The sequence below is a fragment of the Parasteatoda tepidariorum genome, chromosome 9, assembly GCF_982258835.1.
Source record: "Parasteatoda tepidariorum strain Cologne lab strain chromosome 9, Ptep-v5.0, whole genome shotgun sequence".
Taxonomy (NCBI): Eukaryota; Metazoa; Arthropoda; class Arachnida; order Araneae; family Theridiidae; genus Parasteatoda; species Parasteatoda tepidariorum.
The window spans coordinates 59,252,245-59,276,493 of NC_141763.1; the positions used below are offsets into that span (position 1 = coordinate 59,252,245).

The window sequence follows — 24,249 nt, forward strand, 5'->3', positions numbered from 1 at the left end:
AATAATTTTCAGTTTATGGATATTTTGATGACCCTAAGTTAACTTAAGTAGCTTTTTAATATTAAAAAACTATATTACAAATAATTGTCCTTTTCCCAAACATAATCTAACAGTATGTTCAATAACTATTACTAACTTTAATAACTGTTATTAACTCAGACTCAGAACAGTAGTAAAAATAACATACTATTCGCTAAATATTAATATCGAATCCTTGGTCAAATATGGAAAAACAATTATTCTTTAATATCAGTGAAGATAAGTAACAGCAAAACCACCCCTGGGACTACCTAAGAATTATTTGATTTGATTTGTCACGATGCTGATAAAGAAAAATTAAGAACATGGCCCTATGAAAATCTCGCCAAATTGGCTTTTTCATTTTCTACCAGCGCTGACTCAATTGCAGCAACCCTGAATTACCGTTTGACGCTCTGAAAACCTACCGGCAGTAAAATCTAAACACCGGTGCGGGTTGTTACTCCGAGGGAGTATCTCTCCTTCCTATTATGTAAATTTGAATATACCGGTTGTAACAAATGATTCGAAAGGAATCATGACAATAAACACGAAACGTTGACTTTGAAATGGGATATATATTTTACAGCGCGACCTTTTGATTCGCAGACGATAATAATAATTTCAAAAAATTTTAGTTATCGTTTGGCAAACGATAATTTATATTATCAATATATTTGAAACAAAAAAAAAGTTTTATGTGTTCGCATGATAAATATTCCCTTGGATTTATACTGTGAAAAAAATGTGGTGTGATTGTTCCATGATTCAGATTTGATCAATAAAATAATTGATCCGGAAGTTTTCCTTTAAGTCTTTTCTTGACAGCAGCAACATGTGTTTGTTTGGAAGTGAAGGTTGGCGACCGAGCAGAAGGGTTTTGTTGTTTTTACTGCTTACTCTGAATCATATTCAAATCTTCGGTGCCGCTCAGGTGGGTTTGACAACTGAAGAAATAAAAGAAAAAGATGACAAAGATTCTGGTAAGCGATATTATAGTGTTTGCAATCATTCAGTGCTTTAATGTGAATGTATTTATTAAGGTTTCGGTCTTTCGGTACCTGCCTCTTTTATCTGAGTTAATTGCTTTCGGTAGCGAAAGAAAATTGTCAGTGAGTTTAAGAACAGATACATATATACATACAAAATTACAAAACATCAAGAGAAAAATATATAAAGAAAGTTTAATTTCAATTGAAATAAATAATTCTAGGTTTAACTCATCATCGCCTCGTTTCCCACCAATCTGGCTTCATTTGTGCACAGAGGGATGACTCATTGAAGCAAATAAAAACTTAAAAATTAATACTAAATTTACTATAACTAAATTTATTAAATTAAAGCTAAAATTTAAAACTAAATATTAACTGGTAGTAAAATTATAAAGAAAAAGAAGACTATTTTAGCAAGTTTTTAATCACCACAACTTTTTAATAAGTCAAAGCAAGTATGTATTTATTGTTACAAAATCTATGGCTTGATATTTTAATTCGAAAGTTAAATAGTAATAAATTGAATGATTAAGTAATAATTTGAAGTTTCGAACATGTCTACAATAAAATTGATACCACTTTAGCTTTTTAGGTACTATTAGAACTTTTATATATATATATATATATTCTTCGTTTTTCTACCTTTTCTTTTTATCCTTGAGTTATATATATATATATATATATATATATATATATATATATATATATATATATATATATATATATATATATATATATATATATATAACCACAACAAAGTATTTAAGAGTAATAAAAAACACATAAATTGTTCAGAAATAGACCACACGCTAGAAAGATGTATCAAATTGAAAATTATATTTTCAAATTGTTTTCAAGTAAAATAAAAATTTTCTTTCTGAAACAATTATAATTTCTTTACAAAATCTATAAAAAAATCCTAAAAATTTTCCTTAAAAAATATGTTTATTGAGAGAAAGCATGTATTTGCGTCTGATTTCGTAACTTTACCTATTAGCATATTTGATGTCAAATCTTCAAACCATTAGCATATGAACTTATTATGTGGAAATCTAATTATTAGAACAAAAGTTATTTTGGGTGATAACTATTTTTTAGCACACCAATTAAAATAAACTATTTTCGCTACTTTGTATCATATTTTTCACTCTATTTTATGACATAACAACTACATCAGCAAAACTAATGCTGTTTGACTAAAAACTTTTTAATCTGGCTAAAAACTAATTTTCTGAAAGTGGGAGGTTTCGCATCCTTCCTTTAAAAATAACAAATATAAAACTATGTCCGAAAACTTTTTCTCTCAATGGTTCTAAAATAGACAAACATTTTAACATTTTAAAACTGTATTTAATTTAAAATTTTTTTTTCTTCAAAAAACCAACAAAACAATTTTTTACCCGATGTGTACAGAGACAAGCGAGCATACCCTCCTGCATGTTCATGCGAAATTTTATTTTCTATTGGTAGGGAAAATAGATATTTAAAAACAAATAAAATTCTCATGAAACTTTTATCAGAACTTAAGAACAAATCCATTGCTCTATCTGACCTGCATAGATGTAGTTGTCGACAAAACCTTTGTAATTTTAAATTGTTAAAATAATATACATAAATTTTGCTGCCATTAGGAAAAGTATTTTCTGTAACTACGGTGATATCATTGTAATTGAAAGGTATGGCTGCAAGCATAAATAAAATTATATCATGTAAATAATGCAGTAAAACCCCGCTATAGTGAACCTTCAAGGGACTGAAATTTCTGTTTACTATAACCGGGAGTTCACTATATATCCGCACTGCGAACACTTTTAACTAATTTTTCCGAACTGCTCTCTTTATTACAGATTATTTAAATAAATGACCAAAGAAGAGAAATACAAAAATGATTAAGAAACAATATGTAGTAACAAAAAATTCGTTAACTTTTATTTTTTATTACACTTCTTCTTGCGTACAAAACATTTAGGGATGGGAAACTGAGATAGAAGAAACAGACAACAAAAAATGCTTATGGCTATATTCCACTCAATAGATGGTTTTAAAAATCGGTATATGTATTTTATGTTGAAATTTCAAAATTACCAAAAAATGAAGAAAAAAAAATCAGTCGACGACAGAAAAAAGTTCATAATATCCAATTTCCTTTTTGTTTTGGTTCACTATATCCACAAAAATTAATATTATATGTGCATAGCTAGGCACGGGAGCGAACATTTCGCTCACTATATCCGGGAGTTCACAATAAACCATGCTCACTATAATGGGATTTGACTGTACTTAAATATTTATTCTAAGAGAAGCACGATATCTCAAAGAATTGTGAATAACTTTTGTGGGATTTATCTTCTGGTGTGGTCCAATAAAATCTACTTGGCTTTTACTAATTCGGGAAAGAAAAAAAAAGAAAGTAAGGATATTTCATTTCTAATATTTTTTTTCGCCTAAAGAAACTATTCCTTATTACTACTTTTTTTTTAATTATTATTATTATAATGAAACTTTTAGCTCGGCTTCACTTCACTTGTCAAATGGAATGAGGTGAAGCATGGTTTTTGCCCATTCATCTTGTCCGTGGAGTACTTCTTAATGCAACTAAACCGCATTCGAGTTACTTGGCGAGGGAAACTACGAAAACATCTCGCAGTTAGCCCGGTGGCGAGGGGATTCATGATCCGCCTAACGCAGGAGACATTTCAGGTACGCTCATAGTTGGTGCGTGTGGAAGTTAGCATATGAATTGATTATCTTTCTACTGGATTTGAACCTCGGTTATACCTCAACTACAAGGAATTTGAAAATAAGATATTTGTACCTAATCTCAAATCTTGAAATTTTGTCAAGTAAACTATTTCAAACTAATCGTCAGTGCCACCAGTGATTGTGGCGTCCTTTAAAAAAACAGAGGTAGCAATGTCTACTTAGATACTTTAGAGGAAAAAGAGGACAATATAATCAGAACCCCACAAGAAAAGGAACTAGAACCATTTTTCTTGGATGAAGTTCAAAGAGCAATAAAGAAACAAAATAACAACAGTTTTGTACGGCATCACTGCCAAGTTCCAGAAAATAAAGGAACATAAACTCATTAAAGAAATAGGCTATTATAGTTTGTGTATGGAACGCCCGGTGGCTGAGCGGTAGAGCTTCGCGCTGTCGTGCCACAGGTCCCTGGTTCGATCCTCGGGCTGGGCAAGGTTGACTCAGCCTTTCATCCCTTCAGTGGGTCGATAAATGAGTACCAAGCATGCTTGGGAACTAAACACTGGGGGTTCCGCGTTCGGCTGACCACCTGACTTAACATCTGCTCCTGCACCCCAGAGCCCAAGGTCAAGAAAACTGAGATGGGCTCAGTAGGCCTTGGCCCTCTATGGGCTGTCGCGCCGCTGAGTTTAGTTTAGCAATGTCTAAAGCTAACAATACATTCAAGCTTGCGTATTTACTTTATTTCCGAACTATCACATGCATTACTTCGAAAAAAATATATTAATTAAGCAACCTAAATCAAATTGTAGAAAAATAATTTTTTCTGATGACGGTTAAATTTCAAATTGATCACAAGATAGCAACCAGTTTTCATGGAAATCTATTGTACACTTAGCAGCTGAAATCTATTTAATGCTTCTTAATATATTTAAATCCATCTTCGTAAATCTAAAAATAATGTGTCATCCCAAAATTAAAGCTGGAGAGAATTTTAGAAAAAAATAATAATAGAGTAGGAAAAAAGAGAATTTTCGATTAGTTCAAACACAATTGTAGAATAATACTGCAAGAATATTACAACTAAATAATGCTAGATCTATAACCGCCTTTAGCTGTTATAGAATATTACAAGCGTGGTCGGTCGACGTAAAGAATTTTTTGTTTATATTTAAATACCAGAAAGCCGTAAACTCAACTAACTCTGAATGAGTAAAAATAAGTAGCATTTCCCATTGTAGGAAGTATTGAAAACAATTTTTTAACAAAGTTACAGTTAAAAGAACATTATTCTTCGCCTTGACCCACATATTTATTTCACCTTACGGTCTTTAAATGTCTGAATAAGAATGAAAAGATATTTTCTAAGATTGACGCGTCCGTCTCTTACAATAGACATTTAAAGTTTTCGTGAACTTCCTTGTTGAAGATATGAAACGGAGATTGGCAACGGCGGATAAACAAACTTAAAAGGAGAAGATCTTTTGATTCATTCGAAATAAAAAGATCTATATGCACAATGGGCACAGAAAAAATATAATTATGTAATATTATGCTCCAAATATCGAAGGAAATTGGGGGAAAACTTGATGATAATTTATAATGTAAATTTTATTTTAGACCAGTCAACTTCTTGGGCTTTCAGCTGGAGAATTTTTCCAATCACATAAAGTGACAGCCAAATGATTAAAAATAATAAAATAATTTTGACGCTTCAAGTTTAATTTTGATTTCAATGCAATCAAAATCAATTTCTGTAATTTTGGTTCAAATTAACAATCTTGAAAAATTTTGTTTAAATTTAAAAATTTGATAATTTTGGTTCAAAGTGACAATTTTATTTCAAATTGCCAATTTTAATAAGTTTTCAAATGAATTTAACGATTTTTTGTCTCAATTTAATCAAAGTCAATTTTGATAATTTCAAATTGAATTTTGATAATGCTGAAATTTTGAATTACAAATTTAAAACAATTTGAAAATGATTTTGTAAATTTAATAAAAATAATTTTATTGGCAATTTTGATTATTTTGGTTCAAATTGACAATTTCGATAATTTTGGATCAAATTGATAATTTTAATAATTTTGATCCAAATTGGCAATTTTGATAATTTTCAAATCAATTTGACAATTTTGATTACAATTAAATTAACATAAATTTTGATAATTTCAGATTGACTTTTGATAATTTTTAAACTTTTAAATTCAACTCTAAAATAATTAAAAAATCATTTTAACGACTACGACTTTCAAAAAATTGAAAGATATATATAACTTCCTAAGATCTGAACTTTAAATATGGGGAAAAAGTCTATTTTAAAATATGTATCATTGAAGAAAGTTATGTTCTGAAATCAAGCTATAAGGTATTTATAAGCCATAAAACTGTCAAAAGTGTTACTTGAATTGAATTTTTTTTACCTTTCTTGTAGGTTTTCGTTATAATTAAAAGCTAGGACTAACGAAATTGAAACAAAAACACGTACGTTAAAACATTATTGTACAAATTATTTTTGTATAACTGTTTACATACATTCGTTATCTTCATAATTAATGGGATGGTTGGGTTCCCGTTAAAAGTTCGTCCACACGCCTGCATATTCGAAATAGATAAAAGCTAATTGTTTTCAAGCGATAGCAGACAATCCCTGTTCTTAGTTTTTAACGTCACCATAAATTAAAAGCCTTTTTTTTTAAAGGTTAAGACGTCACAAAAAGGAATTCAAAATTTTAATTCTTTTATCACCATTATTCTGAGACCCACTGGCTTCTGTGATAATTATTGCTTTCTCTTCAAAAATTCCCCCCCTCCCGTTTTTTTTTTTATAAACAGTTACAGGGAAGGGTGTCATGTCATACTCATTTTTAATGTTTTATTTATTAGGTGGGTTACAAGACAAAAATGTTTAAGGAACACTGAATTAGGGTAATATTGATACTGGTTTTGACTTGGTTTCTTGGATTAGTTTATAGAGGGAGCATGTTGACAGTTTAAGAGTCGCAGTTGATCCCACGCCTCTGGTTGTGCACTCTTAATCATAGGCACAATTTTTTTCATCTGAAAAACGATCTGTTGCAATTTGAATCATAGCTCAGCATTTACATAGCTTTGTACAGTAAAAAATTTCTGATCACATTATGGAATAGAGTAGCGGCACTTTGGGTGCATCATCCGTAAAATCCATTTTACCGTAAAATGTCATATCTTATTGCTTACAGTAATATTTATTTAATTAGAATGTGAGTCAGTGATCTTAGTGTAATTATTACTGTAAAAAATGCTGTAAATATGGTTTTTGTTCTGTAGTATTTTCCGGTAAAAATGGATTTTACAGTGAAAAGTATCGACAGCCTGAGTGCCGGTACTTTTTACCGTAATTTAATCCGAAATTTTTTTAACTATTACAATAAAGATCACAATTATAGATACATAAAATACGTTTTTAGTAAAATTTTGCAGATGATTAGAAGAAAAAGAACGCAGCTTCCTACTAAACCAATAAAAGCTTATCTTATTCCTATTTTAGTAACTTCTTTGTTGATACGAGTAAGTAGTGATAAAGCTAACAACTAATAAAATATTGAAGTGTTCTAAATTTATCTTTTATTAAATGTTCTTGTATCGAATAAACACACTTTAAACAGTTGATTGGCGTTTTTGATAATCGGTGTTATTTTTTTACTTTGTCATAAGAAAGCGAAATAAAAGATCATTTGACTGAGAAAACTATCTGTTCATCATAAATTGAAATTGGTCTGACCTATATAATATACAAATAAAAATATATAAATATACAAATCAAATAATTTAGTTAGGTTCATTTAAAGCAATGGCTGCCGTCTGGCTTGTATTTCTCTGCAAGAGAGATATTTACGAATTTTCGGCCTCTGTTTTTCCGAAAATTGAGTTTTGTTAAGCATTTAGGTTTTGTTAAATATTCTTTTTTTTAAAAACTTTTTTTAAAGTCTATCTCAATAAAAAAAACCAGTGAAATCTGTGAATTTTCATTCCTGTTTTCAATTAATTTTTTAAATATAATTTCATTGCATTATTTTTTTGCTTTCCTTTCCTCTTCTGTGACATTTCTTTAAGGGAAATACAATGACCACACGACACAATTTCGTGTTAGTTTCATATTAGAAAAAAAAATCATAATTGCCTAATTTAAACAATTCTATATTTATTTTTTTAACATGAAACCGCGCTTAAATATCTAATTTTGTATTCATTGTTGAAGGCTATGGTTAAAAAAAATATTTATTACCTTTATTTAACTGAATATTTATTACCTTTAATTAACTGAATATACTAGTTTTCAAACAAAGAGAGTCAATCGTCAGGGAGACAATCGGCATAATTGTCATTGACCTTTAAAGTTAACAGCATAAAGCACGGAGTAAAAAGTATGAATGGCCTCAAGTAATTATCAATTTTCCCTATTATTATGACGACTGTGTTTTCCCCTTTAATTACGGAAACCTGAAAACAATAACTGATAATAGGACTTCGAAGAAAAAACACTATTTCTCTGTTTGTGGGTGAAAACTTCCCCAAAATGTATATCGTCATTGAAGGAAAAAATATGAATATTTATTATATATTTAAATTTTACAATCACTTGATGAAATAATAGAAATATCATTTGTAACAGTTCACTTGTTTTAGATGGATCATGTTTTCTCTTTCCCCAAAATCTGTGGCGTCATTAAGGGAAAAATATGGATATTTATTATTTATTGAAATTTTTACAATCGTTTGATGGAATAATAAAAATATCATATGTATCATTTCACTTGTTTCAGATGTGTCACGTTTTTGTGTTAACTTATGAAATACATTATTTATCTTTGTATTGCAAGTAGATTTCATTCATAACTTTTTGTTATATCATTGTTCAATTTCGGTTGTATGCAAATCAGGGAATTTTTAAAGAAATACCAGCATGCTTCTAATTTAGTTTATATATTAATTAATTTTTTTAAACAACTTAATTTTACTATTTTTGAAGACATAATAGTATATTTCTAAAGAACACAATTATTTTCGCTCACATGTTGCAGTGAAATCAAATGAATTGACTTGCAGGTGCAAGAGGATTTTAGTTTATAATTTGTTTATCAATTGTTGATTTATTATTAAATTTTAAATGTATAGGGGTTATTTATAGTCCATTATATTTAGCTTTGATTACGTATAATTTTTTAAATAAATTATTTAGTTTTTGCCGTGTTTTAGTTATACATCATTATTTTACAATAACGTTTTTAAATTGAGGTACAAAATGATAAAATATGTATTCTGAATAAACGTATGCTTTTTTGAAGCTACTGAAATTTATTTTTAAATATCATGTTACTATGCTATGTGTTATTTTATCTAAATGTATAATTGTAAAAGGGTATGTAAAAATATATTTTGTCTATAAGACAAAGACGTTTATTCTTCTCAATAAAAAAGAAAAATTCATCGACAGGTTATCTTCACATTCATAAGGAACATATTCATTAGCAGGAGAGGGAGGCGTATTGACAAAACATACCGTAGATTGTAAAAGGGTTGGCGAAAATTTCTATCGGTGTTGAAGGAGCGTCTCGCAAATCGCCAAACAGCTGCGTGCTTATGTTTTTGTTTTGTTTTTGGTATCACGTATCTATCATTCACCAAGTTACATATGGGTGTGACATTTCAGAGTTTCAAATAAGCTGATCTTAATTAGATTCTTCTGCATTAAATGAAATATAAAGCGTATTTTTTTGTTATAGCTCCGACATAATCGTTTGTATTTGTTAACATAATTGTGTTTATCAGCGTTTTTTAGAAGGTCGTAATAAAACTAAGATAAAAAAATTATATATTATTACTGTATTTTATATATTATTAAAATTATATATTATTATGTACTGCCCCTTCTGTATTTTATAACTTTCATTAAATGTATTTCGAGTAGTGAACTTCTTTACCTAGTCATCCACTAATTAATATTAATAATTTCATAATAACCTCTAATCCTTAATAATGAAATGATTATTACAATAAAGTTTGTTTACTTAAAAGATTAAAAAAATTTTTTTGATCAGCAGGAACTTTGTTACTAATTCTATATTCATTAATTAAACTTAATGGTTCTGCTCGATAACCATTTACAATTTTTTTTAAATTTTATTTAATTTTCAGTTATTATGGAATTCCTTAAATATTTTTTCGACGTAGAGATTATTTAGCAATAATGCGAAAAGCTGAAATTTATAAATGTATAATATTTATAAATATTTAAAAGAATTTTTAGCAGCTATTTTGTACTAATTATTTTAGTTGAAATGTTCATTATACACAGTTTTATAAAAATAATTTTATAAAAAAAATGCATTTTGCTCCGGAAAAAAAATTACTTGAATTTGTCAATAGAAATTCCCTAATTGTTGCAGCAAGAACTTTTAAATTTCTAATCAAACTTTCCTTTATTATAATTTTGTGCAAATAATTATTACTAATAATATAAGTGACTATTAAAAGGAATTAATTGAAAATGTTCAATTTTAATAAATTAACTTTTTTCGCAATCAGATTAATAACTTTTTTCATAATTTACAAATGGAAAAAAAGTCTTTGACAGTTTAAAAGTGAAAAGAAAAATAAAGTTGAGATTAAATTTATAAAATAAGCATAACTCGAAGGAGGTTGAAGTAAGGGCATTGAAATCAAAATTTCAAAAGAAAAAAAATCACGTTTTAGTGTACAGTGAGCAATAAACGAAAAATCTAAAACTAACTTTTGATCTAATGATCAGATGTTTACGTTCTAGGACTCAAAATTTAGATTTAGAATTTCCTTAATTCCCTACCACCATTGTAGATATTTACTTTTCACTAACTTGTAAAATTATAAAGTTTAGAATTCCTTACAAAATCACTCAGGCGAAGTGATTGTGTTTTATTTAAATATTATTTAGAAAGAATTTTTATTAAAGTATTTCTTTTAAAGTTTTTATCAAACTTTTGCTTTTTATTTATCTATAGTTATTGAAAGTTAGGTTGATGTTTTTTAAGTTGAAATGAATGCCGCCCTGCTTTACATATTTCAAATATTATTTCTAAAGAGATGTATAACTTAACATTAAACACCCAGGACCTTACAATTGTAAATCAAACAATCACTACATTTATTTATTAAAAAACAATCTTATGACCTGATTATAAATTGATATAAATCTTAAATGTGAGTTTTATAACATATAATTTATTTAAACTCAGCACATACATCTAACCTCTGTTGACGCCAATGTCTCAATTTTAAAATATAGTTTTTCTTTTATAAATTTTCTGATATTTTCATATGAAGGATAGTATTAAGTTCGAGAATTAAAAATTTGTGCCCAAAAAAGTTGTTAAAAATTATAATTATTATTAATATTTGACTACAGAAAGTTTTTAATTGAAGGTTGAAATTTTTTTTATTTATGTTATTTTTTTTAATTATGCTATTTTTTAATTATGTTATTTTTTAATTATGTTATTTTTTAATTATGTTATTTTTTAATAATATTTTTAATTACCAAACTCATATAACAGTATTTAGGAATCTATAAATTTATGTTACGTATGATAGTTGCAGAATAACCTGCAAACAATATATAAAAATAAAATATATTTTTAAAATTGTGCATTTTCTATTACATAATTGCATTTATTATTCTTATATTGAAAAGGTATCAAGTTATCTATGACCTCCATAATGAATGAAGTATTTACCGACTTTTATATATATTAAGGAATTGAATCAATTTTTCAAGTTTAAGATCTCATCTCATTGCAAAAAAAAAACGTTATTTAATAAAATTATGCAAAAAAAAGTAATTTAATATATTTTTTTTAATAAGGAATGCTTCTAGTAATGAAACAAACTCTTTCAAACTTTATTTTAAAAATATTGATTATTTCGTTTACAAAAAACTATTACTTTGAAGCGTGATAACATTTTTGAATACTTAATTTTTTTTCTAGTAAATAATATGTCTTTGTTAATTTCTAAAAAAAGAATCTTTATAAAAAAGCTTACATTATTCTTTTATAGAGAATATTGATTTAATAGAAAATATCACTAAAATAAAACAGGTTATGTTTTCTTACAATAAAAGTTAAATAGAATTAATTCTTCAAAATAGCGTTTCAATAAAACATAGCATTAAAATGTTATGTTATTTTTTGTGATTGGTTCAGTAGTAGTAAATTATTTTTATTTCTTCGCAAACACAATTCTTGTAAAAAAATTGAATCTGTTATATCAAAAAACTAGATCGTTTTATAAAATATAAATTATAGCGTTTAATAAAATATGAATACAGTGTATTTGTAAAGTGATCCTGATAATAAAAAGGTTATTTTCTTTCTTAATTCTCTTTTAAAAAGAATTAATTAGTTATTTTTATTCATTATGGCTAGACGAGGAGGAGAAAAAGAATATCTAATTACACTGTTTAGGTTAATGTAATTTCGTTCTCCCACCACATTTACGCGTAATCCATCGCCAATTCCACCTGCAATCGCCGCGTTTACAATCTACGGTATGTTTTGTCAATACGCGAGAGGGAGAGGGAGGGAAGGAAGAACTTGACTATTAAAACATTGGATCTACACGGAGATAAAACAAATTCGGGTAAAATTACAGTACTGTAGGGTTATGATATTTCTGGAAGAAAAAAAACAACATAATTCCGATAAATGAACTTAATATATACGCAGAGATGCCAACTGCTCCGGACACGCCAAAATAATTTTAAAAAAACAGTAAATAACTACAAAGTAAATTTTGCAAATATTTGACTATTTTTGCTTACTTTTTAAAAGGCATAGCATGATATAAGCATTATAAAGTAGTGAATTATATAAGCGCACGAATTATTTAGAAATAGTGGTTGATAAAAATCTACGGAATTGAATTTATTAAACCAAGAATCGCAATTGATAAACTACCACTTTAAAAGATATATTTGCTGTCCGGAGTAAGTTGGCATCTCTGTATACGGTATTTAAACCATTTATTTAGTTACTTTTCCTTTCATTTAGTAACGGTTTACCGAAAATTCTAGTTTTCAAAATAATAGCTCTTATAACCACACATTTAGTACAAAAAATAACAAAACTGAAGAGTAAATTTAACCAAATAAATGATTTTTATGCTATGCTCAAAGGTATCATGATAAAATTACCAAATTTTATCACAGTTGTCAAATTTTATCACATATTATAAAAAACCGTATTTTATTGTTAATTTTACCAAAATCATTATTAAAACGTTTCGGTAAAAATTACCCAGTGTTTTGGGGCTCCCATAGACTCAAAAGCATATTAAATATTACCATATTCTGGTAGTTTTGACCATGCGTTTTTTTCTTAGGGCATATTCATCCGCCGTGCATCTCTAATTTGACACCAACAGATTTCTTTGTTTCCCTACGTGATTTTTGATGACTGAAATAGCAGTTAATGCGTTAATAATGTATATTTTCAAATTGAGGACACAAAATGATGTGAAAATTTTTCAAGTGTGTCCAAAAGTGATGACCCTCACCGAAAAAAAATATTTAAAAACAATCAAATCATTTTTATTGATAAATGTTTGATTTTGCTTACTATTACGGATAGAAAAATACCAAACCAAGTACTAACTTCCAATTAGTAAACACGTAGTTACTGGCTTCATATTTTCTAGACGCATGTTATTCCAAACATATTTTGTAACAATGGATAGACAATGAATAGTTACTTTGTTTCCACGTCAAAAGATGCATTACGAAGTCAGCAAAATGTAGTTGTTTCGTTAACACTATAGTAATCACCGTTTAGTGGCTAGGTGGTTTACCGTTACGAAAGGGTTAATTTGTCCCTTTTTTGAAAAATTTTCCAATCTGATTCTAATTTTGTACAAATGCATTTATGATTCATTCATAGCCGCGATGGCTCGAGGGATCGAGCGTTCGCCTTCCAATGAGGCGAACCCGATTCGAATCCCAGCGATGGCTGATCGATACGAATTTCGCATCCGGCTTGCACCGACCACAATGCTGACGTGATATACCCTCCATGGTAGACGGATCACGGGTTAGAGACCCCATGCAGTCAGGCTAGCAATGGGAAGTACTCGTGGTCATCTTCTCCATTATAACGTAAATGCTGGTTAGTTCCATCAAGAAGTCCTGCACAAAGGCAAATTTCTTCCAATACTTGATCCAGGAGTTCACATGTCCTCTGGGTTGGGTTTAAAATTACAAGGCTACGTAGTTGAGCATTGGCAGTAATAAACCCAAAAATTTGGTCGGTTGTTCAATTATGGTTATAAAATTATAAAATAAAATATGATTCACCCAGCTCGTAGAGGTTAAAGTTATAATTAGTAGAAATGGGCTGTTTCGATATTGATGTTCCAGCAATCTAATTAATGACATCCAGTAATTGATTTTTAAATTACCATTTTAAAGATATTACAGTTTATACGAGCTTGTTAAATAAGTTGTCCAAGGTTCCTCAATATTGTTACAGTGATCGTTAACTTGTCATCATAACAGTGGAAATTCACCTGTTTCAGCAACCTTAAAAGCTATAAATTTCTACCCTATTCATAACATAACTCGTTGTATGTGTTTGAGTTATCGAATTATTGTGAAAATAAGGAATGTTTTATGTTATCTTTTCACAAAAACACTGTGAAAAAAAGATTCTCAAATTTTACGAAACTTTTTTCGATTTAGACGAAATCGTTTCTTGGTACGAACATTTCGTCCAAGTGACGAAATCGTCACTTTTTCGAGGAAATGAATTCCGTCATAAAGAAATATTTTGTCACTCTACTTTCGTTTTGTTTTCATTCTAGCTAAAAATATCCCACAATGCACTGTGATGAGGTTTCGAGTTGAGGAAGCATTCTCTTCTTATATATTTGAGAGTTCATATATCCTCACAAATCACGCGATTTCGTGACGTAATGATTATCAAAATTATCGAAATACAACTCAATGATCACTGAGTGCATCAAATGCATTTTATGACCAAAATTTATATATTTTTGTTTTAGTTTTGAGGGACCACTGGTTATATTAAGCATAGTGAAAATGTATACCCTCAATTCTGTAATTCTATATTCGTATACGAGGTTTAATTAATCTTTTGTATAAGACATCAGCAAATAATTATAGTTGAGAGCAAGATGAGTTCTAGTCCTTGTAGCTCTAGGATATGAACGCAGTACGTATTCTATATTCACACGAGCACTCTAAATTGTCTGATTTGAGGAGTTTATTATTTAAGGTATTGATCTTATTAATTATGATTCTTAGTAATAGATATTTATGTAATAAACATATAACATAGCACAACGTTTTTAACTTAAAACCTTCCTTTCATTTTCTTAATGGAAAATGTTAATAATTATTCAAAGGTTTTGCAGTTTATTTATATTTGTTATTTTTATCATCAATGTTATTTATCACTTCGAAGTGTAAGCTCGCTATTTGGGTTAAACATTATTGATGAAAAAAACTCTTACTCAATATGTTTGGTTATGATTTAATAATTTTTACAGTTTTTTTCATTACTTATGTTATTCACTAATTCAAAGCGTATGTATTCTATTATTATTATTTGCACTTGATAGTGTTCATAATAATTAGTTTCAGTGACGCGTATATTATATCTTTCTTCTCCGGGTTCTAAATACTCTTTGTCAACTTCCTAAAAAATGAGTTATTTTTCTCCTTTTTTTTAACGTTTTCTTTCAGTATTCAGAAAATCTTTCTAAAATTAATAATCATGAGTATGCTAAACCCTACATTTATGCACCAGATTTAAAGAGGAGAATACTTAATACCCAGGTTGTACGCTGGGAGTATTAGTAAAAAGCTAATTGTACTAATACTTTAAACCCTCTCGGTAACCTTTTGGTTTAAAAAATAAGATGATAATTAGTATTTCTTGTACAAATTTTCGAATATAATTTAGTAGATTTTCTTTTTTGCATGACTTTATGTCTTTAACATTTGGTTTTAAAGGATTTTCCCTATCACGACTTTTAAATAATAAAGAAATACATAAATAAGACGTAGTTTAAAAGATAGTATAACATATTTATTCTTATGATTTTTGAAATGCTAGAAAAATTTTAGAAAACTTTTGCTTAGTTTATTATTTTACATGTTTTTTAAATATTGTAGAGAGAAAGAACTTTCGATTTGGAAGCTTTGAATTTAGATTACAGCCGGTCACGTGGCTGAGCGGACTATCTGTAAAGCCATTTGTCACGGGTTCGAATCCCACTCGGGGCATGAATCTCTCTCTCTCTGTTTACCCTTTATTGCGTGATGTAATGTCGCGGGTATAGTTTGTCTACGGTAAGAACTCCGCCGCAAAGTCTGATGTCGCCTGCTGCTATGGAAACAAGAATAGCGCATTTTAGGGAGGGTAGCCTCTCTTCACTCTATGCTAACACAATAGACCGACGAAAAATATTCCCTTTCTTTCGCCGACCTAAGCCAAAACCTTTACTAAACAATGACCCCACACCCTTACTTGAAGTGGTTATACCTCGTTACCATAGTCACCGCTACGGGATCAGACGAATGACTAGGAGAGTTCTTACATTAGAGAAACTATATCAATGGCAGTGTGGCGTGGATAATGTTGCTCGCCTCCGTAACTCAGGTTCACACTTTAGCACCCTAAAAGAACAATACTCCCAGCAAAGTAAAGTAATAGTTCAGTGACAGATATAAGAAAAGAAAAACATGTTCATTGATTGATTGCTCATACTTGATGTGTCATTTAATTTTTTTTACTTTATTAACTGATACAAAGTTAGAAAATCATACACTTCTTAATAGCATAAATCACTTTTACGCATTTAGTCTTTATATTTCAGGTAAATGTGATACAATTTTGAATGATTTTCGAAATATTTATTATTCACCGTTTTATATATTTGTAGAGTATTTTTGATATCATTTAAAGGCACTTTTACGATAGCAAGTTTTTGGTTTTATAAAGCATTTTTAGTTTCGTTACAATTAACGATATTTAAAATTTTGTTAATGAAGTCTTCCATTATAGGCCTTTTCTATGATCTAAAAAGACTGGTTTTTCAATTACGTCGTTCCTAAACTTTACCTCAGAGAGAAAGAAGCATTATTTAACGATAATGAATATGATAGTAGCTAAAATTTAAACCTATTAAATTATATATAGAACCTGAGAGTTGAAAGCGTCTGAAATATATTTTTATTTTTAAAAAAATTATTTTCATATTATTTTTGTACTTTACAGATTTTTAAAATCCTCCTATTTAAGAATCGGCTTGAGTATTCATACTTAAAAGCACTTGACTGAAAAATTAATTCACTATTTATAATTAAAAATTAAATATGATATTTGTAATAGTGTAATGTTTAGTACGTCATTTGCTAATTTAGTCACATTAATAAAACTTAATTCTAATACTTAATGGATCGTTATTATGTAATTGCAAAATTAGGTTTTACTATAAATATTAAAGACGCACATTTCTTTTTTAAATAATTTCATCTAAATATAAAATCATCAAAATATTTTAAAAAAAACTATATTTATTCTAACTTAAGAAATTCATTGCGTTTAATTTACGTTCAAATTATTGCGTTTTAGTTTTCACTTATAAAAAATTATATATTAAATAACTAAAATTAATTTTATTATTTAAATTTGTTTGCAATTAGAAACTGTTTAAAAAATGCTTCTATATTTGATATTTCTTTTTGAAAAAAGCTTCTCCCATTTCTTCCCCTTAGGTTGAATAGAACTTATTTCTTTCAACAAAATATTTTCCTTTCTATTTTTTTCCATGATTTTTTCAGCTGTTTTTTCTATTGCGGAAGAAACTTGCCATCCCGAATATATTTCATAAGTTGCTTCAGAACTTTACGTAGCAAATTAATTTATTATACTTCAAAGTATTTGCAGTTTAATTACTCATGATATTATTTACAGTGTTCGTAATCTAATCCAGCATCGAAAGTTAATGGCTTAGAGGAAATAAAACCCAGTTAATCTCGTTATAAAAGTTTATCTCCCGAACGCAAATCTAATGAAACGTACTATTCTCACAATTCCAAAATTTTTTTTTCTCCAAAAATTACATTGATTGGGTGCATCTTTTGTTGGAAGCGGACATTCAACCCTAGAGTTTTCGTTTCCGTATTTTTTTACCAGAAAAAAAAAAGAGTGGAAAAATTTCACCACCAAACGGGATGAAAAACGCGATAAAAACTATTAAGGGTCAACAAGGCGTGAAAAGTAGAGAATAAATAAATAAAATTCGTTTATTTTTTTTCGTTGGCAATCCGGCATTTCTGTCACATCGAGATAAATAAAGGAAGAGAAAATTGAGAAATAAAGCATCGTTTTGAAAACAATTCTCTTAAATCGAGGAATACATGTATTAATATCGAAAAAATGTGAAACATTTTTGACTCTGTTAATTTTGTTTTGTTTTGAGTTATACAGGATATTACCGAAACCGCTCTCTTATTTTTTCGTTTCAGAAATTATTTCCAAACCGAATTTAAAAAAAAGGTAAGCACAGTGGGTTTCAAGAGAGAAATAAACACAAAAACAGTGATTAATTATATTCATAAAATTGTAAATCAAGTGAATTTTATTTAAAATTAATATATGTAAAAGAACCTTAATGCGAAAAAATAATTTTTAAAATCTTGACACGTAATAAATTTTAATAAGAGGAAAATGACAATTCTAACCTAAAACACTAAAATCCTCTTATTCTAATTTAAGACACTAAAGTTCCAATTTTTAGACACTAAATTTCAGAGGGTAGAAAGGAGCATTGCTAAAGTTAGACACTATAATAAAATTCTTTGTTCTAATTGAAACATTTAAACATTAAAATTCAATTTTTTAATGCAAACGGCAAAAAAAGAATAAGAAAATTGGGAAATTTTAGCACAAAATTGGAAAATATTTTTTTTTAAGGGAGTTTCAAAGGCCAAGAGTTTTGACCACAGAAGGAAAATACAAAAGGTTTCTGAAGACTATTCTAATCAAAATTTAAAAAATAAAATTAAAACCTAAACTATGCTTCATACAAAAAAAATATTTTTTATTTGAATTTATTCCCAAAATTAGATTATTACAGTGAAAGAATGTGAACAAGGACTTTTTTACATAAGGGGGGAGTTTGAGATTTGTTTATTTTTCCTAAAAAGGGTGGAGAGGGTCTAAATTTGCCAAAAACATGGTTAAATAATATTTGAAATGCTCCTTATGTTGTGTTCATCGACGTAAAGTGCAAAATGGCCCCAAAATGAACATTGTTTTTTGAAAAAATATTAATATTGTAAAGTATTTAATATAAATTTAAGAAAAAAATTCTTTCAAACGTAAGTTTGTATTTTTTTTCCAAAATGTAATTATAAACCTTTTGTTCTTTGAGACTTTAAATGAAGATAGCATGCTCAGTTTTTAACGAATTCCGCTGAATTTTGATTGGTCTATAACATGAGTTAAGCATTTTTATTAGACTTCTTTGCCAATTTTTTTTAAAAAAGGGAACTTAGCAGAGATTTTTTGATTTGAAAAGAACAGTTAATTTTGCTCTTGTTACATTATCAGCCTTGGCTATCGTAATTATTAATTTACGGGAAAAAAAGTAGAAAATTAAGATAGCGTAGAGTATCAGTTCTTTAAAAATTAGGGTAGATTTTACTAATGATATTCAGAATGTTGCTTTAAGTAGAAGTTTCTAGCATTATGGGATTTGTTTTGAAACGTAAGAATAATTTTAAAAATAGGAGTAATATTAAGAATCTGAATAATACTTACACATATTTGTACAAATTTACATCATTCTATATATACTTCTCACTTTAAGTTTGAGTTTAGGTAATATTAGGGAGACCGGAAAGTAATGTCGTTTCGACGCACTAAATATCCGTTAGTCTTAGAAACTAATTAAATTTTTTGATCTATTTCAACTCATTTTCGATCCGGCATTGAAAGGTTGTTGCTAACGAGGGTGAATACGTTATTGAATAAAAGTAAAATCTTGATAACAAGTATCAAATGCACCGAAGCGACATTACTTTCCGATCCCCCTAATACAACAACTTTCCTTAATGAGTTTTTATTTTTATTTTATGCATTTTCAATGATATGTAATTTTACTTGCAATATTTTCATAATGCACTTTCACAAGATAAGTTATATTGTTCAGTTTGTAACAAAAATATTTTTTTTTTAATTTTCAGTTATTTATTTAAATTTTGTGTTGGTTCGCAACAAATTATTTTATGCTATAAAGTGGTTCCAAATCTATTTATAAAATATTAAAATTTGAAAAATAAATTGTAGTTTAGGTATTTATTTCATTCATGAGCAAAAAAAAATATTCTTGAATGCAGAAGCGTTAAATTTAAAATATCTTTGAACATTAATACTTCAGTACAACTCAATTTATTCAGTCACTTTTTGAGCAAATTATTTCAACTAATTATTCGTCTTAAACAAAGTGAAATATATTTATGTAACTTGAGCTAAATCGCGAAAGGGTAAGTAATTTTTCTAACCATCGTTGAAGGATAATGAAAAGGTACACTCAGTTCTGGTAGCTCGTTTAATAAATGAGGACTTTTCGAACCCTCAGTGATTCTTTCGTTAAGATTTGGGTGATGAGGACGGACATTTTTCTTTGCTGAAGTAAGCTTAACTGCTCTTTTAAGTAATTGCAATTGTTAGAAAATGAAATAGCGGCGCCTCCAGTTATTGTCTTGGTTTAAGAATAGTTAGGAATAGTTATTAAAAGATATGGTAAATTTTGACTAATTTATTAGGTAAAAATAATTATAAGGAATAAATATTATGTAAAGAGAATTTTGCTTATTTCGAAAGGAAACTGAGATAGATGTTTAATTAGTTTAATACGGAGGATATTTTATGAAACTTTAGTTATTGTACATTGAAATAGTTTAAATAATTTAGTTTTTCCGACACTTCATAATTTAGTAAGGAGAAAGAAAGGAGTTTTAATGAAACTTAGGAAGAACAGAAACTACGGAGATCGGTCAGTAATAGTAAGTTCTACGTAGATCTTTCTAGGGTGAGAGCCTATTATTTAGTCACGCTCTTATCCCCATACTTCAAAATTTGTAATTGTATATATAGGTATCTTTCGTGACGCTTTAAAAATTTTCGCTATAGCCCACTTTTATGTTACTTGAGTGACTTAGCTCATCAATTTAACCTAACTTTTTGTTTTAACATTGTTTTTGTTATCTACTATGTTACTATGTTTATTTTTAATAATTTAATCTTTTTCTTTGGTTTTTAAGCATGAGTTTATGAAATATTAAATAATTTAAACTGTTGTTTATCTAAACAGTGGAATTTCGAAAGTGAATTATGTGCTGCATATTTTAGAAACTTTTTTTAAAAAAAAAGATCCACCATACAAAGCTAGAGTAACAGGCATAGCTAGACAAAAGCTAGAATAGTAATCATTGAGCGAGCTCGTTTTCTGAAGTTATCCGAAAGGAACAGTGAAAGCTGTTTGGAGGGTTGGCGAGAACAGTTAGCATTCCAGTTTGACTTTTAAAATACCTTCTTTAACTCGTTCAGGACTGTGATATGTGTTTGCACGACTCGCTATCTTATATATAAAACGAGCCTTTCTTATTCTAGCGGCACAAGATGAAATTGAGTAGCCCAAGACATATGAGATCATCGACGTCATCTCAATACGTTTTGGCACTCTTGTATTACATGGCACTCTTCTATTCCGGCATACGGCACTCTCGTATATGGCACTTGTCGTTTTGTAATACCTCACTCTCGTACTAAATCTCGTATTAGTACGAATACGTACTCGCTATTACGTCGCTTCTTTCTCCACCTGCCGATCTTGGAGGTGTTAATGCATAAATCTTTTCATTTTTGGAGGGGTTTTCTGTTGCTTTAGAATAATGCAGTGATTCTTAAAAGAGGCAAGAAGCAAATCCTTCTTATTTCCAGAAAGGATTCCGTTGTTTTAGAGGGTTATTAGTGCTTTTCATAATTACAAAAGTGAAAGAGAAAAAAAAATAATTAAACCATACTTGCCAAATTCTTTTGGCGGGATATTTTTCTCAGATATATCAAGTTGTAAAAAAATTATACTTCACAAATTCAATAAATTTGATTTCGAATGATATTGACTACCGCTATATCTAAATAGTTTTAAGAAATATACAAGAATATTGTGAAGTTTTTAAATTCTGGCACAGCATGAATTGGCACAAATGAATTGAGTTTAGCTTCAATATTACTTCATTAAATATTAATTTTTAATATTGTGGGAAGTTGAGACTTCCAGGTTGGCACGTATGATTAAACTTGTTTCTCTAGCTAAAATTATTCCATTCATTATTTTATCATTAAAATTATTCTATTCTTACTTTACTTCAAGCTTACGTTTTCAAAGAATAGTATTTTTACAGGAAAGAAAAATTTGATGAATATATGAATCCAATCAAATTACACATATAATTTAGTAAATAACGAAATCAAATTCCTTTCCCGCAAATTTATGTAAAGTATTAAAAAAATATGAAAATAAATATATTCCCAAGAGTCCTATAAAATCTCAAACCCTACCCTATCAAATCCCAAAGATCATATTTCGTGGTCATCTATCTCAAGCTTCCTTCTCATAAAATACCCGAAATGTCTCCCCGACCATAAATGGGCACCCTATAGCCGATATTTATCTGTTGTTCGAAAGGCGACCTTTGGCTGGTGGGGCATCAAAAACTCATTTCGGGCCCCCACTTCTGGTTAGAAATAGACAACAACAGGAAAAATAGAATATTGAGAATCGATAGTCATCCTGGTACGAAATGTTGGACCCCTATCTATCGCTTTTTGCTTCTTCCCTGGTTCAACGAGGCTTTCCTGATTGGACACATCTTTTTTTCGGGCCAACATCAAAGTCGCCAAAAACCATCGAGGCCAACGAATAAGATATTCGAGAAGGTTATATGAGCCATGAAGGAAGTACTTTGGCGAAAAGACATCAAAAGTTTCACTCGGAATTTCAATCAGGGATTCAGTTATTTGCGATCGATTCTTAAGAAGATAAGAAGCCCTTATGGTTTTTGATTATTTGTTTTTGAGAACATTGCCAAAATGTATCATGGAATGAGTGAAACAAACCGAATCATTTATTTTAGATAGATATAAAGTTGACAATATTTATTTCAAGTACAAAACGTATTTATAACATGATTCTTTGAAGTTCTTTCTTGTTTTTTTTTGTATGTTTCAAAAAAGTTGGGAAGGAGTCGAAAGTGTTATTCCAAGACTTTTATTCGAGCAATGAGCCTCATTTTAAAAGATTTTTTGTATGATGAAAAAAAAAATCAAGAAAATCGCGTGACAGGTTTTTTTTAATTTGTAATCAGTATCTTGTAAAATGATGGTGTAAAGGAATAGAGAATAAGTAAATTATGTAAGCTTCATACTCTCGGTTTAGATTTCTCAAAATTAAAGAGATGTATTTAAAACGAACTTCGATTTACAACAAATGACATATTAACACTTATATTTTTATCTTGCAATGATGTGAAACATGCTATAAAATGAAGAGCGGTAGTTCATTTATGTTTTAATTAAGAGGGAATTTTCTTATGCTGGTTACTTAAGTTACATTTCAAGCAATAATGAGTAAATACATATACCAATCTATAATCAGTAAATTCATATACCAATCTATAATCAGTAAATTCATATCTCAATCTTTAATGAGTAAAAGCTTAAATATATACTCCAAGTAATAGTGAGTAAATACATATTCCAATCTATAATGAATAAAAGATTAAATATACCCCAATAAATAATCAGTAAATATGTATTCCTATCTATAATGAGTAAAAGTTTATAAATATTTACCTTAAAGCAATAACGAGTAAATAGATATCCCAATCTATACTATAAAAATTTATAATCTATGCAACAGGCAATAATGAGTAAATACAGATCCCTATCTTTATTGAGTAAAAGATTATAAATATGTACCCCAAGCAAATAATATGTACCCTAAACATAAATATATACCCCAAACGAGTAAATGCATATTTCAATCAATTATGAGTGAAATGTTGTCCCAAAATTATTGAAGACCACCTCAGAATTTTCGGATTTTACTTCGTAGAACTCTTTTTAAACTTTCTTTTTTACTTTGTACCCACTTTGCATAAATAACAAAGATTTTTGAATTTATTATGTTTTAATGTTAAAGAAGCAAAAAATGTTTCGTTCTAGATCGACGTTCTTTCCTATTTATGCGGTTACAGTGTATTAAATTGAAAAAAAATAGAGTAAAGCAAAATCTAGTTTAAAAGTCTTTTTTTTCCTGATGTTTCTTATCCTTAAAGCACAAAAAATTCTTAAAAAAAGTAGAAAAGAAACATGATGCTTTGACATATATATTCTTTTTTCCAGTAATCAATCTCTGCTACGGATGATAC

General features: G+C 28.6%; 1 protein-coding gene across 1 annotated transcript in view; it reads left to right on the plus strand.

The window, feature by feature from the left end:
• Window positions 1–435: 435 nt before the first annotated feature.
• Window positions 436–24,249, plus strand: part of LOC122271074 (uncharacterized) — a 248,162-nt gene continuing 224,348 nt past the window's right edge. The window contains exon 1 of the mRNA XM_087151909.1: window positions 436–1,001. Coding sequence (XP_087008035.1) covers window positions 854–1,001 — 148 coding nt within the window. The 5' untranslated portion in view covers window positions 436–853. The remainder of the gene's footprint in view (window positions 1,002–24,249) is intronic.